Source organism: Mus caroli, unplaced genomic scaffold (assembly GCF_978045245.1).
Source record: "Mus caroli unplaced genomic scaffold, Mus_caroli_1 scaffold_13, whole genome shotgun sequence".
NCBI lineage: Eukaryota > Metazoa > Chordata > Mammalia > Rodentia > Muridae > Mus > Mus caroli.
The window spans coordinates 24045016-24063763 of NW_028227268.1; the positions used below are offsets into that span (position 1 = coordinate 24045016).

The 18748-nt window shown below is 38.5% G+C and overlaps 1 protein-coding gene across 5 annotated transcripts in view; it reads right to left on the bottom strand.

The window, feature by feature from the left end:
* Positions 1–18748, bottom strand: part of Cdk12 (cyclin dependent kinase 12) — a 76261-nt gene that overhangs the window by 17867 nt on the left and 39646 nt on the right. For 2 of the 5 annotated variants that reach the window (XM_021176011.3, XM_021176010.3), the window contains exons 11-14: positions 18336–18467; positions 16659–16870; positions 14607–15059; positions 8266–10641 (exon numbers count right to left, since the gene is read on the bottom strand). In XM_021176011.3, the coding sequence (XP_021031670.1) occupies positions 9935–10641; positions 14607–15059; positions 16659–16870; positions 18336–18467 (1504 nt within the window). In that variant the 3' untranslated portion in view covers positions 8266–9934. Of the gene's footprint in view, positions 1–8265; positions 10642–14606; positions 15060–16658; positions 16871–18335; positions 18468–18748 lie in introns of those variants that run through there. The other 3 variants (XR_015044960.1, XM_021176012.3, XR_015044961.1) reach the window with 3 other exon arrangements.

Genomic DNA, 18748 nt, shown 5'->3' on the forward strand with positions numbered 1-18748 from the left:
CAATGCATGCTCCAGTCCTCCTTTAGTAGGGTCTGCTCCTGTCTTCTTCAACACAGAACAAAGGTACACTGCATGTAGCTAACAAGCACCTGCTTCTTAAAAACTAAGCAGCCACCTCTTACCTAACTTTCACCATCAGTTCAACTGTGTCCTGGGACCCTCATCTGGAAACCATCCTTTAACCTCCCCAACCCGCACCCCACTCACACCCATGCTGGCAGCAAGCCTAACTCCTGTGAACTCCCCTCCTTTCTTTGGAGTTCCCTGGTCTCACACTAGTGACAGTCTTTACTGCCTTAAATCTGGGCAAGAACAGCATCCTAAAGAATTATTTCCTTGGCCCAATAAAGTTATGACAGGCTTCCACATCATTTTTAGCTCACTTCTATCGCTCCCTATAACTATTTAACAAGCCAAGCTCAGATCCTAACTCAGGCAACCAAGACTGCTTTTCCAACTTCATTTCTTTTCGTTTTTTTGTTTTTGTTTTTGTTTTTTTTTGGTTTTTTGAGACAGGGTTTCTCTGTATAGCCCTGGCTGACTTGGAACTCACTTTGTAGACCAGGGATTCAAGGCATGTGCCACCACAACTGGCTCCAACTTCATTTCTTAATACACCTTTCCTGTTCCATTCTAGCCAGTCAGTTGACAGCCCTGTGCTCGGAACAGACATACACCGTCTTCTCTATGCTTTCTCCTATTTTAGGCCTGTGATGCTAGTGAGAAGCTCTTTTTTTTTTTTTTTTCTTTTTCTTTTTAAGGGTTTCTCTGTGTGGCCCTGGCTGTCCTGGAACTCACTTTGTAGACCAGGCTGGCCTCGAACTCAGAAATCCGCCTGCCTCTGCGTCCCGAGTGCTGGGATTAAAGGTGTGCGCCACCATGACCAGCAAGAAGCTTTTTTTTTTTTTTTTTTTTTAAATAGGGCACAGAACCCAAGTCTTCTCTCTCCCAAAAGTTACAGAAAGAGAAAGAGCAAAACAGGAGCTACTTGGGTTCCTGAAAAATTACATGGGGTTGTGTGTTATGCTCTGTTATCTTTACTCTCAGACTCAAGATTAACTCAGCCTTTTCTGGTTATTTCTTTGCTGTGGCTTCTTGTTGAGGTTACACTCATTTCATAAGCTGCACATCCAACGTATAGACTTATAAAATACAGATTCTTAAGTCAGCACATGCCCATAACCCCCAAACTCTTGAAGCAAAATCGAGGCCGTCCTGGATTACAGTTTTGAGGCCAATCTGGGTGATATAGTAAGACTGTCTCAAACAAAAAAAAGCACAGCAGACAAAATAAAAAATATCCACTTCCCATACCTCAGCCAAGAATAAGACTCACCTCTCCCACTATGCCCAGAAGCTTCCTAAACTTGAGACCCTCTCAGTGCACTTGCTCATTCTGAGTATAGGACATGACTTAAGGTCACTGTGACTCGCCAGTGAGTGGATTCTCATGGTATAACTCTCTGGATACATTATTCTATTCTGCCAACTTTCAGGCTGTCACCTGCTCCAAAGGACACAAGTTTTTCCAAAATTACAAATTCTGGCAAGGCAGTGGTGGTACACTCCTTTAATCCTGGCATTTGGGAGGCAGAGACAGGTAGATCTCAGAGTTTTCACAGTTTCATGATTTCAAAGATTTAAAAACAAAAATAAAATAAGGGTTGGAGAGATGGCTCAAGTAGTTAAGAGCACTGGCTGCTCTTTCAGAGAACCTGGGTTTGATTCCCAGTAGCCACAAGACAGCGCAAAACTGTCTGTAAGTCCAGCTCCAAGGGATATATGATGCCTTCTTCTGGCCCCACAGCAGGCAATGAGCACCATGCTACACACGTGGTGCAGAATTACGTGTAGGCAAAATATACATACATTAAAAAAAAGTATCTCCTAGACCTGGGTCCAATTCCCAGTACCCACATGGCAGCTCAAACTGTAACTCGAGTTTCAGGTGACCCAACATACAGATACACATGTAAACAAAACACCATGCACATTTAAAAAAAACAACAAACAACAACAAAAACAACAAAAAACCCTCCTTGATTCATAGTATTTAAACACTTTCTTTAAGTATACCTTAAGAATGAAAACTCATTTTATTACATTAAAAAAAAAATTCTCAGGGTGTGGTGGTGTCCCTCATTAATCCCAGCATCTGGGAAGAAGAGGCAGGCACATTTCCATGTCAGTCCTGGGTTAGCTACAGATACAGTGAGATCCTGTTTCATAACAAAAACAAAAAATTACACCCCAAAACAAAAACATTAAAAAGCAAACAGGATCTCTCCTATTCCAGACTGACCTTGAATTCACTATGGAACTGAGATGGCCTTAAACTTCTGACCCTTCTGCCTCTGCTTTCCAACCACCATGTTTATTTAGGCCCTATTTCCTATTATAGCTAAAGTTAATCCCATGTTCCCAGGCAATAATCTGAATTTCTAGAATGAAAATTAATTCTGATGTCTCTGGCCACCATTCTAGAATAGTGAAGTTACATGCTCCTTTAATTCCCCAGTGATTATTTCCTTAGCCTAATCTCATCCTAAAATGCTTATTCTTCACTTCCTCCTTGGGGTTAGAAAGAAAAAAGTGACCTGCCATTCCCCTTATATCTTATATATAGCTTACAATATTCAATGAAATTTGCCTTTAATCCCTCCTAACCTTTGGCTTCAAGGTGCCCCAAAGTAGTTGTGTGTGATGGTGCACACCTTTAATCCCAGGACTTGGGAGGCACAGTTCAAGGTCAACCTGGTCAACATTATGGGTTTCAGGCCAGATACAACTACACAGTGAGTCCCTGCACACACATACTAAATGCAAAGCACCTAGCACACTGCCTAACATGTAGTAGCATCTTAACATAAATTACCCTTTCCTTACTTTCTCCCAACAGCATAAGTTTCTCTGCCTTTCTGGGTCTGTGTTCTCATTTGTCTAAGTTGGCACTGAAATAAGCTTGTAGCTCATTCATTCTGAGACTCTTAATCCATATATTCTGTTCTTCTATGCACTGCTTATCTAAACCAAGGGGAAAATGAACAATTTGAAGGGTTGATCTAAAACATATAAAATCATTTGCAATTTAAAAACTTGTACTAGGTGTGGTGGCATATGCCTTCAATCCCAGCACTTGGGAGACAAAGGCAAGCAAAGGTCTGTGAGTTCTACACCAGTCTGGTCCTCAGCTGGGACTACATAGACACTGTCCCAAAATTAAAAAGAACCAAAGCCAACAACAAAAAATTACAAATAATTCTTAACTTTAGCATGTTCCTTCCTTATTACCTGAACTATGTAGACAGCATTGCTATGCAAATGTCACGCATCAGTTACCTGCTTTGTACTTTTGTTTAAAGGACAAGCATGTGCCTTTAATCCCTGAACTCCAGAGGGCAATGTTTTTCTGTGAGTTTGAGGCCAGACTGGTGAGTTTCAGGGCAGCCAGTTAAATGGTAGACTCAAATAACACAAATAGTGTATTTATTTTTTCTGATTTTCTTTAGACTCCCTGAAGGAATGTCTTTAAGAGACAGTCAATAGCTGTAATAGTCTGGGGCTCTAGGCCTATCTTCTAACACTTATTAACTCAACTATCCTCATTGTGAGGCTCTAAAGCAAACACCCCCTAAACTTTACAACTGTCACAACCAATCACAACTGTCTCTTCTCACAGACCATTGCCAGGCAGCTATCGGTGTTTTCCCTCCTGCCCTATTTCTGCTACCACCTCTTTATGCTGTTTCTTGGTTGTTGTTTTCCTGACTATTGCTGGTTTTTTTTAAGCAAGGCCTTTGAGTCCTAATAGAAGTTGCAAACACCGGTCTAAAGCAAAAGCTAAAACTTCCTGAATTAAATGTAAGGGTACCTGGTTCCTACACATCTGTTAAGTGTTTGAATTTCGCCTGATAATCCATAACTGAACAAATTCAAACTTGTTTTAGCCCAGTATAGAGTGCTACCTCACAGCAATCTCTAATTTTGCACCTTCAAAGTTCTGAGACACCCCTTTAAGTAGAGGGAAAAAACCCTCCAAGACTTTCTTCAGTTAAGCACTGACTTCTACACTATATCCTTTAAAAACACTACTTCAATAAGCCTCTCTCAAGTGATAATTTAGTTTGATACTTTGTATATCTTTAAAATAATAAACTAGAATTTACAGCTACTTTTAAGATCCAGACACAAAAACATTCATTTAGACAGGCGGTGGTGGCCCACACCTTTAATCCCAGCACTCCAGAGGTGGATTTCTGAGTTCGAGTTCGAGGCCAGCCCAGTCTGAGTTCCAGGACAGCCAGGGCTACACAGCCCTGTCTCGAAAAACAAAACAAAACAAATTCATTTATAGAGGTGTGGAGAGATGGCTCTGAAGTAAAAAGCAAGTTATTCTTCCAGAAGACTTTTGAGTTCAGTTCCCACTACCCATATCATGTGGCTCATAACTACTTATAATCTCAGCTCCAGGGGATCAGATACCCACTTTTGGCGATCCTGGGCAGGTACCTGCACATAATATGGTACATGTGCACACAGAAAAATAATACATCTTTTAAAAATCCATTTTGTTCCAAGTCCTAAGGGCACATCTATCTAAATGAACTTTATGCCTATATCCCTACTTCAGAGAAGTCTGCTGAAGCTGAGGCCTGAAGAACCTTAAAGCTTCACCAACAATTATTCATATAAAGATCATGAGAAACACTAACTCCACATCAGTCTTTCTCAGGTTTGGATGACTAATTTTTGAAATAAGAGATATGAAAGCAACCTAGTGGTCAAAATACTTTGATACCCAAGTGATAACCACCAGCCTGTCTGCTCTCTACTCCAACCTTTACTCCCTATATACACTCTCTGCAAATGAATTTAGAAATGTCACCAGCAGTAAGGTGACTCCTAGGATGAGGGAGAAGAGGTGAAGGTTCAAAGAGTGGAAGTAGAATACTGAAACATATCACAGAGATTCCCATATCTTGGCAATATCAAAGTATGCTCTTTACCTCCCACTCCAAGTTAATATCCAGATTATTTGTCCTCTGAATTGCCTATAAAAATTTTGAAACTATGAAGCATAGTAATACTAATACCCAGCCAAGTCAGGTCATCAGTAATTATGGTAGACTTAATCCTAGTAGGATCCTGAGTGGGACAGAAGAGAAAAAGGTGAAGAGAGGAAGCAAGAAAATAAAAGGGAGTAGGTAGACAGGGGAGTTGACAACTCAGTAAGGAGAGGAAGGGTGGATAGTACCAGTGATCCCCATAGGTGTCTTCCAACCTGGGCTGCAGGAATCTTCTACTTATCTTGAGTAGTCCTAAGGCTATACTAGAAACACTTTTGGAGGTTTTCCTACACATGAGAAAACCTAGCCAGACAATTAAAACCAAATAGTGTCCAGGAATGCCCATTTTCAGACCTGCCTCTCCCTCAAATAGTGGAACAGTTCTTCACTAAGGAGCTCCTCATTCTTATGCTACCCTAGCCCTTCAGAACCACTAAACTGTGAAAAGAGAAGTCATTCAATAACTTTAAAAAGTTCACCTGGGGAGTGGGGGGTGGAGACCGACTTTTATAACAGAAACTCATTTACCAAGAACATTGTTAACTCACTATAGAAATTAGCCTTTTAAAACTAAGGTGTGTATCTGGGAAAAAGAGTACCAAACAAACTTGACTACTGAAAAGGCTTTCTATAAGGAAATGGCTTTGTGTATGAAGAGAAAAATAATTAGGCCAGTAAGTCCTCAGTCTTTAGACACAGGATTAAGACAGCTATTGTTATAAAGTGGGAATAGTGCTCTCTGGTTGATTGAAATTAATACCTAGTCACAAACATGCAATGCATAAAGTCCTAAAACAAATTCACTATCTCTGGAGTAAGGAATACCAAGGTTCAGGGAACTGGAACAATCTTGAGCTCTATATTATACTTTAGGGTAAAAAGGGGTATGATTTTGCTCACAGGCAGGGGACACCAAAAATGGAGAATTTAGTCCAGGTCAGCAACCCGAAGCAGCAGCAGCAGTTTTTTAATCCTTCATTTCCCATGTCTCAGGTAACCCTTAAGGCTTATAACTTGCTCATCCCATATACAAATGTCAGACATTTTTAATCTTTCTCCTGATAGATTTTATTTGCCTTCTCCCTAGCTAGACTGCAGTACACACTGCCAAGGACCTTTAAGCCATAAAAGGAACTAAAAACAATTCCCCCCCTCTGGTAGAGTTGGAAAAGATTTTAAGAATACCACACACACTTTAAAGAATCTGCTTCACTTCTTAGCCTAGTACTGTGTTAGGAAATCTCAAAGGGAGCTGGATACAATGATCCGCATGCTGACCCAATTCTGCACACTGTGGAAACCAGACTGGGTGGAATGGTGGGAGCCTGGTTTTGGATCCTTTGGGTCTAAATAGCTTCTTCCTCTTCTTCTTTTTTCTCTAAATAGCTTCTTACCAACTTCTTTTGATGACTACTGAGCTCAAACCCACTTACCTCTCCTGCCAGGAGGAGTCAGTCAGGGTACATGAAGCTCAACTCTTGATGGCTTCACACTATCATCTGTTTGCTACTTTTTTCTTTTTAAAATCATATTCTCTAACACAATTTTTAATGCTCTACTTCCTACTCTAGGATTTTCAAGTACCTCTCCAAACCCTGAGGAATTTTCTTGTTTTAGTAGTTTATGATTCTATAGCATTTCTGAAGTAGAGAACCCATAAGATAAAGGAAAAAATGTCCTCCATACATGATTAGATATGCTCAAGGGGTACAGAAATTAGAAGTAAATGCAATGCAGCAAAAGTGGTATATTAACAGGAAATATTTAATTTTCCAATCTCCACTTTCCATCTTTATAAACTGAAAGAAAAAATTTAATATATTACAAAATATCTGTACATAGACAAGGTACACCCAATGGGGGTCAAAAACAAGAGAGAGAAAGGAATACAGTGTCAGAGACCTGTAAATCAGGAAGGAGGAGGTGGCAACTGACACTTTCCCAATGCACCATTCTCTCTCAAAACCTGCTGGTAACCACTTTAGCACTGTACTTATATATGCATATTACACACACACGCATACACACACACATACACACTGGGTGATGCTTATAGTATAAGCTAACAAAAAAATCCTACATACAAATTTGTGCTGACCGCTCTGGTTTTAAATACATAGATCTGATGTTATTTGAGAATCCTCTTCCCTATAGACAGATGAAAAAAAAAGAAACTGGGTTAAGCAAATCTGCTTTTAAAACCACATTTAAAAAAAAAAAAAAAAAAAAAAAAAAGATCATGGTCAAGCCAGTTTTGCCTCTTATTCATGAACAGAATCAGATTTCAATCTGTTCAAAATAATAGTTAAAACTCAAACCACTTTTGAATGGAATTAACCAGATTACTACTTTTCAGGTTGAAAATTAAGCCAAATTTTTACTTCCATTAGGTTTATAGATAATATAGCTGAAAAAAAATGACCAAATACCTTTTCTTCTATGCAGGTTTCAGGATATATAAATGAGATTTTTTTTTTCTCGGCTTTCAGAAGTAGTCAAAATTATTATAAAAATATTTTTTAAAGTCTAGACTCCCAAAATGGGGTGGGGCATAATGGGATCATACATACATATACACGCATTCACATACACTCATTCCCTTCCCTAGCAGGGAAAGGGAATGGAAGCTTACATAAATTATTTAGACTATTTGGCATAATTAAAAATATAGTGTGACAGGGGAAGGGAAAACATTATTGATGACTGTTGATAACCAAAATACAATGAAAATATATAGAGAAATTTATTCCTATTTGATGGGAAAACAATTCTTTTTCACTGAACAGATACTTAATGTATCCCAGCTCAGTTTCTTTAATCAAAAATAGGAGTCTGGGGCCCAATACCTTACGTTAAAAAATTCTAAAATAAGGCCCACGTCTGAGGACTAACTAGTCAGGAGACTGAAGGTACAGATAAACCGTAATGCAGTCTATGGATAGCATGCCAGTGTGTCTAGGGTATTTAAACCAGACATACTGGCATAAAAAGCTATCAAAGCCAAATGGCTAGAAGGTTCACTTAGTGTTTGGCCTATGACAAAGCCAGACCAAAATCAGAAAATAAAGAAATATACACACTGGTATCTATATCACTAACAAGGGAAAAATAACTTTTTAATGTAGCTGAAGAGGGTTCTTTCACCTCTAAATTTTTAAAAAATTAATATATCTTTCTAAATATATTTGAACATAAGAACTTGGTATTGAAACATGAAATTTTATTTGAGTTTCTGAAAACTATTCTCCGAGATGGTGAAGTATGTTTGCCTTTGTAAAAGAGAGCTTACCCTAAAACTGTGCAGCCCACTTACATGACATTAATCTGTTTTTAAAATACTCCAGATGCTGATACTGAGAAATGGAAGCCATGAGAAGTCTCTCAAGTTACCCCACCCTGAAATCCTTCCTCTCATCCATTTCCTGTTCTGCAAAGGCAAAGTTCTTTTCCGGAAGTCATACGGGACTACACCCTTTACCACAATCAAAAATGATCCCTGTAAGAAATGGTTGGATGTACATGCTGAGACATATACTTATCAATACTGTTCTTTCTGATGGACTGTTTAAAAATTGTTCTTTAAAGTATCGGGAATTGATAAATCTTCAGATATATAACCTAAACTGGGTTATGTGCTCATGGATTTTCAGGATTTTCCTGACAATATCACAAGGCTCTGTTTTAAAGTTTTCTTCTTCTTTCAAACACAAAAATATTCATGTAAACATGCTTACTGATCTTATTACCCCTCTAGGTAGGTATGGTGGTATAATTTCTAACCACGGCTCAGCAGCAATGTCCTATGCTGTCCATTAATAAATCAACTTCCCCATCAGAACGTGGCTTAAAAAAACAAAAACCAAAAATCTTAGAATTGAAGAGTTACGGAGAACAATGTAGGAGTTTGAATTTCCTTTCCTTTATTAAAAAAAAAAAAAAAAAAGAAAGAAAGAAAAAAAAGGAAAAAGAAAAGGGCAAAGTATTATTCCAGGTTCCCGGGCATCTCTACTATGTATTTTTTTCAAACAAATGCCTCAAAAAGAGACAAAGAGAATAGGGGTGAACACACAAGGGAGGAAGGAGAAAAAAGAAAAGAGGGAGAAACAAGCAAAAAACCAAGGATTGGGTGAAGTCTGCCTACTCGCCCGAGAACACCTCTGCCTACATGCTGCTGCGTGTGCAGGAAGAGGGACATAACTTTTGTCAAAATTGAGCAAACATAAGGATGATTTATTTAGAAAAAGGTATGTACAAGATATTCAACAGGGGTAAAGGGAGTGATCACTGAAGCAAAAATATGAGATGGTAGAGAGGAAGGAAACATTTGAGCCAGCCAGTCCACTGTTACCCTTCTAGCAAAGGCCTTAGAGGAGCTCAGATCTTTTCAATACTCTTCTCTTTCAAGGGCGGTAGGGGAGTTTGGGGTAGGAAACTAAATAAAAATTCAAAACAAACTATATACACCCACACACATACATACACACACAAGAAAATAAAACAAATAATTTTTAAAAATCAAAGCCTCTCCAGAGCCATCTCAAAACAAAATAGTTCTCTTCTGCTTAAGTGCAGGCAATGAGCTAATGGAACAATTATTTTTCAATTGAATGTGTCTTTCTCTCCATATTTTTCTACTATAGCTCCTACACAGAGCGGAAGTAAATATTCTGGCTATTGCCCATTTTGGAAGAACTGGTGCCAACATGGTTGACTCGTCTGCTAGCAGCAAGTGAAAACGACAGACAGCACTGCAGTAGCCGAATGCCGATGATTACCTTGCTCTGGCAGGAGAGTTCATTAAAGGTTCATAGAACTAGATGGAAAGATGGACAGGGAAGGATTCTTTCAGGGCATTTGATGTCTCTGTGTTAATAAGGAACTCCTCTCCCTCTTCCCCCTCGTGGTGGGATTCTTGCAGCCCCCCTGTAGGGTTTTCCATAAGACTGAGCTGGGCCCCCCCACTGAAGCGTTGTTCCTGAGCTGTTGGCCCCAGTGTTTCCTGGTCCCAGCTCCCCATAGTTTTGCAATTTGGTCTCTGCATGTACCACAGAGTTGCTGTTTCCCTCAGACTTGAGGAATGGTTGCCCAACCACTGAGTGTAATGCTAAGGGAACCCTGGTAAAACGGAGGTCCTGGTCCCCTGGGAACTGCACTGACCCTGTGCCCTGGTAGCTGTTGGACTCCCCAAGGTGGCTCACAGAGCCTGAGAAGGTCCTGTTCTTCACCGGGGTCTGAACCAAAGATTCTGTCAAGGCTGGACCAGAACTGCGTTCATCAGTGTCAGCGGCACTGAACCCTGTCTCAGGCCCATCAGTATTTCCGTAAGTCCTGTTTGGATGGGATCGGGTGGAGTATTCCATTGGTCTCAAGGCCTGGTGCTCATGTGGCAGGTGGCCAGGAGGCTCTGCTTCAGGCTGGGATAAAAGTTGCAGCAAGGCGGCTGTCACGGCGGGATTCAACTCCTGGGGGGCGCTGGAAAGATCGCCTTCAACCAGAGGGGGTGGAGGTGGCGGCGGTGGAGGTCCAGGGGGCTCAGGGGGCCTCTTCTCTGGTGGAAGAATGTGAGGAGGACATGCTGTGGAAGGGTTACTTTTTTTAAACACCATCTTAAAAATCACATGTGATTATAAACACAAACACATACTGTCCAACATAAATAAATACCAATACATGTAACCAGATATAGTAAAAGGAAAAAACCTGGGACCAGGAAACTGAAATTTATGAATAAAATAATAAAGTGATTAGAAATAAAACAGTTGCATTCTGGATCTGACGGCTGGTATAAAAAGATGTTATGTTTCAAATGACTGTCCTAAATATTTTTGTTTTGAGATTTTCTTCTTTAAAGAACTGTTCTAATATGCAGATTGTTGGCAACCTCTCCATCCCTTCTGCTGTTAGATCAAAACATTATTGAAAACAAAGCAGAAAGAAGGAAGATGAGAAAGAACAATATACACTCTGTGGTCAAATTTCTAGGACATAATCTTTCTGTACAATGTGTAAATCTGGCTAACACATTTACAGTGTTTGATGATAGAAAATTAACCTGAAATACAACAGGAGAGATGCAATCAAGGAAAAAAAAAACTTCTCAACATGTATAAAAGGACATTTTGCTTCTCCAAATTAGTCATTTCTCTCTATAACCATATCCTCAAAAAGTGTTATTAACCAACCACAGCTTCATGAATAATTGTAATAATTACAAAAACCAAAGTAATCCTATTATATTTTTCAATTGTTTTCTTACTTTCTGCATATTTTTAAATGCGATGAAAAGAAAAATCACATAGAACTGTACTGTTGACAAAAATGTGTTCATCCTTACTGAACTCTTTCTTGAACCATGTCCCCATACTTCTGCTCTTTCATTGCTGTCTATATTTGCCTGAAAATGAATTCTTACAAGGGCAAGATTAAAAGAGAGAAAATGACATGAGTTTGAGGCCACACAAAACTAGTGAGAAAAAAACTAGTAAGATTAATGTCTTCAGGATTGTCATTCAAGCTGCTTTTAAAAAAAGGATTGTTGTTTTGGTTTTATCTTACAAATGACCAATTTTTCTTTTCCTTATGGGAACATTTTAAAACATTTTCTTCTATTTTATTAGTTAGTGATGTAATGTCATTACTTAGACAAGCCAAAACCAGTTTTTGGTTACAATTTGGTATTCCTATAGCACAATTATCTTGCATATACTTTGTAAAGGAAATAGTAATGAAATTTGTACTCTCCAAGTATGCAGATGAAAGCTCAAAACAATATACAAGCTGGGTGGTGGTGGCACATGCCTATACTCGCAGCACAGTCAGGCAGCTATATCTCTGAGTCTGAGGTCAGCCTGCTCTCTACAAAGTGAGTTCTAGGACAGCCAAAGCTATATAAAGAAAACCTGTCCAAAAAAAAAAGGCAAAAAGCCCCCAAGAAAATAAGAACAATTTTAACATTGTGCAGCGAAAACTGAGGCCAGATGGCATATGAAATAAATAAAAGTAAACAGTTTGAGAGTTTCTGGGATTGGGGGCACAAGCCGGGGAGGTAGGGTATCAACTTTCAGTTTTGAAACAGAATAGTCCACTTTACAACATGTAACTCCAAGTTATTTGTTCACTGGCTGGTCAGCTGAGTAGCAGGGAAAAAAATGTATTTAAGGTAGAAGAAATCAGCTACTGAAAATTTACAATTCGGAGAATAAATAACCTGAAATGATAAGGTAATTGAACTACAACCATGTATTATATTTCAAAGTGTTTTACTGTCAATACTACTTTAGCTCTCTTTATAAGGATATCGAGGTACCGGTGACATTAGAAGAAATAAAAACAATCACCAAGTTTTTAATACTGGAAGAAAACAAACAAAAAACAAGTGCCAGTTTAAGTTTATATTCTTCCAGTTATGTAACTTTTCATTAAGAACTACTGAAGTTAATAAAGCTTATTTAAAGGAATTAAAACTAAAACTATAAATTATAAACCATATTTTTTTCAGATTTAAAGTATTGATGTTGTCACTCTATAATAATTTTGTACTAATGAAGGAGGTAAATTAATGTAAAAGTACCTTAAATTTTTCTTTTTTATTAGATTTCAACCACTACTCTTTCTTAACAAGTACAGAAAGAAAAACTAAATTGCCAAATTAAGATCACCTTTCTGGTTTATACAGTCTGCCCTCTGGTGGAAGTGTAAATGAACTGTGCAATGGCTAAGTAAGAGGTGTGTGGTGGCAGGATCTTAGTTTTGAAGTCAATTTATGGTAAAAAAAAACAAAACAAAACTTAACAAACCCTGCAAACACACTAGATAATTCAGGAATAACTATAATATCACTTGTGGATTTTGGTGTTTTGGGGGGGAGGGGGGGTTTGAAAGAGGCCTTGCTGGACGGACCAGGTTGGCCTCCTGAGCACTATGATCAAAAATGTATACCATACCCAACATTTCTACTCATCTTTAGCTGTGGCATTTTTACATTCTCCTCTAAAAAGCATATCTAATTTCTAGCTAGATGCTATGACTTATTTTCAGTTCAACTTTATTATGTAGTTAATAGATTGTTGAATTATTTGGTGAACACTGTTCAATCAGGATGTTATTTAATTTGACAAAGATCTTTCAGGTACTTTGCCTGAGTTGAAAATTGTTATCTACTTATTGAGGAATGACTGGGTATGATCAGAATCTGAGACAGGAGATGAAAAACCTCCTTTAATTCTACATATCCTTTTCTTTATTTAAATGTACATCTTTATTTATTTTTATTATGCAAGTGTTTTGCCTGTATGTATGTCTGTTTGCCATTTGTGTACCTGGTCCCTGTGGAATAATAACCTCTGGAATATGAGTTACAGGCAACTGTGAGCCACTATAAAGGTGCTAGGAATTGAACCAGGTCCTTGGCAAGAGCAGCTAGTGTTAACTTCGGAGTCATCTCTCCAGCCTTTTCTATTACCGTGCCTATTAAAACCACTCAAATCATCAGAGAACAGCAATGTGAATCAAGACATATGAGTGTATGAGCTTTGTCTGCTAATAACAGCAGATCACAGACAGATTTACTTAAATTTCTTATGCTGCAGTTTACCTGGTCAAAAAACAAAAGGTTAATTTTATTGTCTTTCAGTTTGAACACTATTCACATATGAAAAAACAGGATATGTTTTTGACCTTATACTAGTGAAAATAAAGAATATATATTCTGTACCAACCCAAATGAAATGTAAATGCAGATTCCTAAAGTTCAGAGTTAGTATACCTCTTCAGTCTGTGTCTCTTCTTATTCCCCAATTCATGGGGCATCTTCAAGTTGAAAACACTTTCAGATAGTAAGATTTTTCAAACGGATTGTGAGTCAGAACTGATTAGAGTACTTACAAATGCTTCCCCTCTAATACTGCAATGGTGTGGTCATGTGACTTATGACATAACATTTTTTTACCTTTAGACTTTGTTTTTTCTTTTCATAATGCTTACTTCCTGATTCCATTGTCCCTTTCATAAACAGACTTAAAATAACCACTTTTAGGTACTATTACTGTTTGGAAAGAAAATATAAGGTGTTTGTCTGCTCAAAACAATTCCCTGATTATTTTCAGGAACTGAAATGGTATTTTATTAGGGCTTTCTTGACTGTATCTTCCACACAAGATTCTGGTATCCAGGATCCACTCCACTAGATATGAAGACTAATTTGCTGTTTATTTTAAAGTCAGGTTCTCTAGGACTAGCTTGCTATCACATACTGGTTCAAGATACCTCACTATCTACAGCTTTGGTTTTCTTGATTAGAATACAGGGGTTTTACTTACCAGTACCTCATTAATTGGAAAAATTATCAATATATGAAAGGTGCTTTGAGACTTAAATGAATAGGCTGGTCAAGAAATACATCATTTGGTGCTATGTCCTCCTGTAGACTAGATTACAGAAAACTGAAACTGAGACCAATGTTGTGAAAAAGAAAACATTAAGAGATTTTTAAGAGGATCAACAGCACCTGAGCTCAATGAGATTCATGACCGGTCTGTTTACCTGCTGCCTCCTCCTGTGGCATTGTAGGAGTTCTTCGGGGCCCCTGTGGCCCACTATTCTTGTCATTGGTGTTTTCCTCCAGGTTACCTGCTGGCTCTTGGGTTTTCATCAGCTGACTCAAGAGAACTGCCAACACATTCTGCATGTCAGCTGGTGTGTTTGAAGCTTCAGGAGTTGTCTGCTCAGCAGGAGGCAGGACCACAGGTACAGAAGGTACCTCCTTCAATGATTCCTCGGGGGCTATGGATTCTGAGTCCTGCTGCTGGGAACTGGCTTCAGTCAGTGCACTAATAGACTGATTCAAGGCTTCGAGCTGCTGTTGCATCTCTGGATTGGAGTGGATATTAAGCAGCTGTGCCATCTGAGGGATGCTCAGGTCAGTTTGGCTCTGAAGCAGGTTTAATAACACTGCCAATTCACTTTGATTCAACTGCTGTGTGATGTCACCAAGGCCTGTGGGACAAGAGTGAAGCCAATATGAGATGACATTGAAGGGCAAGGCCCTTTGTCTTCTTCAACTGACAAAAGCAATTTATAATATCTAAAGGCACAGTTTCATTTTGAATCCCACATAATTTACTATCTGATTATTACATCACAGTTTATTTTTTATTCTTGTTTTAAAATGCAAAGGCTTGGACAGGTGAGATGCTACATGAGGTAAAAGGCACTGGCCACTGAGCCTGACAGCTGTATAAAGACCAGGACCCAACTCCTGCAAGATGTCCTCTGACCTCTACACACATCATTATGTGCCACCTCCAATAAAATAAGTAAAAATGAAAACAACAAATAAAACACAAGGACTAACCAAAGCATCCCTGCACTATATATAAAAGTAACTATATTTTGTCTCTCCACTTTAGTCAGTTATTTTCAACATTATATGTAAAAACTGCTAGGATGGATTTAAGAATTAAGGGCCTAATGTGCCAAGAAATTTGGCATTTATTTAAGGCTTAATTATCTTGTGTATCCCAGGCTAGCCTCAAAGTTGGTGTGTACTGAAAGATAACTGTGAATATCTGAGCCTCCTTACTCCAAGTCACCAGTGTTGTGCTACAGTTATCTGCCACCACACTGATCTGAGGGAATTTATTTTTCAAGTTTTCTGGAAGATTCTAACGTGTTCCAAATGTAGAACACTCCAATCTCAGCTACTTTGAAGGCTGAGGCAGGAAGATGGTAAGTTCATGGTCTTTGGGTCGATAGAGAATGGAAAATGAAATAGATCTGCAGTTAAAAAAAGTGATAAATACTTTGTCGTAATGGTTATTTTGACACAATTTTAGTATATAGGTCAAGAAATAAGTCTACAGAACGAACTACATTTAGCAATTGAGATTTAATTTGACTGGATTCTAAAGCCTTATCAAATCTAACATAACAACTTTAAATTACTGCTCAAAAGCTGTGAGTCAGGGCTAGAGGGGTGGCTCAGTGTTTAATGGGTTTGATTCCTAGCACCCATACTTCTCCTCATAATTGTAACTCCAGTCCCAGAAGATTTGACATCCACTTTTGGCATCCGGAGGCATTAAGCACAAAAGGTGCACAGATGTACATCCTCACTCATACACACACACACCCACCCACGAGTAAACTAATCTTAAATTTTACAAATTTGATTGGTTTCTTCCACACATAATTTAAGTAAGATATAATATTCTGTATTTCAAGGAATGAAAATGCCCTACTGCAAACTTTTAACCTAGATGCAAAAAGTAAGACTTATTTCTCCTTAGAAATGATATCAGACGAGCCGGGCGCGGTGGTGCACGCCTTTAATCCCAGCACTGGGGAGGCAGAGGCAGGCAGATTTCTGAGTTCGAGGCCAGCCTGGTTTACAGAGTGAGTTCCAGGACAGCCAGGGCTACAGAGAAACCCTGTCTCAAAAAACAAAAACAAAAAACAACAAACAAACAAAAAAAGAAATGAGGATATCAATTGGTTTTCTAATGTTCCAGTGGATAAAACCACAGTGATATGGACATATATGCATCTTGCCCTCAAAATCTACTTAAGAAACAGAGGCTCCATGCTAGCACTGACCTACTGCATCCCCTGGACCAGGCTCTGCCTTGACAGGAGCAGGCTGAGGTGGCGCTGGGCTATTGTTTTTCACAGGCTCAGCTGTTGTCCCTGAGGTAGTTTCTTTTCTAGAAGCTTTGGACGGAGGTTGCTCTTCTATCACAATACCACTCTGTCGCTGCCGTCGACGTTTCTTACTCCACAATTCATGGCAATCCTGCCAGTGAGGTAGACTGGAGAAACACAAAACAAAGGAAGAATAAGTAGTGAGTAAATGAAAGAATGAATTAAAAAAGCAAGAAGCACAGGTAATAGAATTTAAAAAAACATAAATTTTAGAATGCAGTATAAAAAGAATCATGGCAAATAGTAGTTTGTAGAAAATAAAAGCCCAAAAGATTTATACAATAAGAAATAAAAATCTTACTGATACTAGAACCAACTCCTATCTAGTCAAATACTGCTTCTGTTGTATAAAAAGAATAAAGAGTTTTACTAGTGAAGTTTCAGCTGAGAATAAATAAGAACAGAGATGAACAGCTTATTAATAGTTATGAGAAGCTGGGCGTGGTGGCGCACGCCTTTAATCCCAGCAGTCGGGAGGCAGAGGCAGTCGGATTTCTGAGTTCGAGGCCAGCCTGGTCTACAAAGTGAGTTCCAGGACAGCCAGGACGATACAGAGAAACCCTGTCTCGAAAAACCAAAAAAAAAATAGTTATGAGAGCCTACTAAAGGGCTGGGAAGATGGCTCAGTAAGTAAAAGGACTTGCCCCCAAAAATGACAACCTGAGCTCAAATTGGGAACCAACTCCTACAACATGCACATGTACCTTGGCAAGAGAATGAGCATGTGTGCAAACAAACATAAATCGTGTTTTAAATCTTGGAATTTCATAAACATCACCAGTGTACTAAATTATTCATTGAATGTCCATGGTTAGGCATCATAAACTTTTTCAGAGTTAAACTGGGCATGTTCTGAATCCTAGCAACTAAGGGACAGAAGAAGGTGGGGTCCCTGTTAGTTATAGGCTAGCCTGGTCTACTTAGTGAGTTCCAGGTCATCAAGGGTCACACTGTTTCTACACAAAACTATGTTACAGTTCTTAAATTTCAATAAAAAATTTATATATCAGAAGTTTAATACAATAAACGAATCTGGATAGACCCTTAGAGCAATTATATTTATATGTAATTAACCATGTTTTTTTTTTTTTTTTGACGTTATTCCAGGAACTAAGAACTCTGGATTCAGCTTCAACAGCCTCCCAAATGCTGGGATTATAAGTGTTTACCATCACAGTCCTTCTATGATAAGAAAATGCATCTGAGGAAAAAGATCTAAGGTTCAAGGCCAGCCTACACAAATGACCCTTACTGACCTGACACTGAGGCAAACTATTTAAAATTAGAACTGTTCTTTCAGTGTGAGAAGTATATAATGACAACATAATGATTACAACAGAAGAAATAGTTAAAAGCAAAAACTACAGAGAATCCTTTCAAAGACACTGTTTAGCATGTTATACAATAGAGATCCAGAAACAAAAGAAAATAATGAATCAAATAGGGTTATGTAACCTTATCGACACTAACATTCCCATTGGCAGTTATCTTGATAAACCTATATATTTTTAAATTTTTCATCTTCAGTGTCTAGCAGAAAGTTTGGACTCATTTTACAATCACAATACTTACTCTGGAGGTGCCATTTTGCTGAGTTCCACATCTTTAAGGAAGTCACTCTGTAGGGTCTGTTCAGCTGTGCACCTCTTGCTAGGATCCAGTGTCAGCATGTGGTCCAATAGATCAAGTGCCGCTGAAGGAATGCTATGGAAAGGAACAGTGGAATAAAAAACTCACAACAAACCCATAGCTCTCAAACCATGAAACTTGTATCAAAAATTATTTGAATTTCCATCTCCATGTAAAAATAAGCAAAGAAAATTGGAAATTGGCTAATGTGAGCAACAGATCTAAGGCATGATTTAAGAAATGCTACAATGCAGGTGAAAACTAATGAAACCAACAATTTTGTACTTTTTCCTCAGGATGCTCAAAAGTTTTTATTTGTTCAAGGCCTTCAGAAGAGAAAATCAGAAATAGGGTTG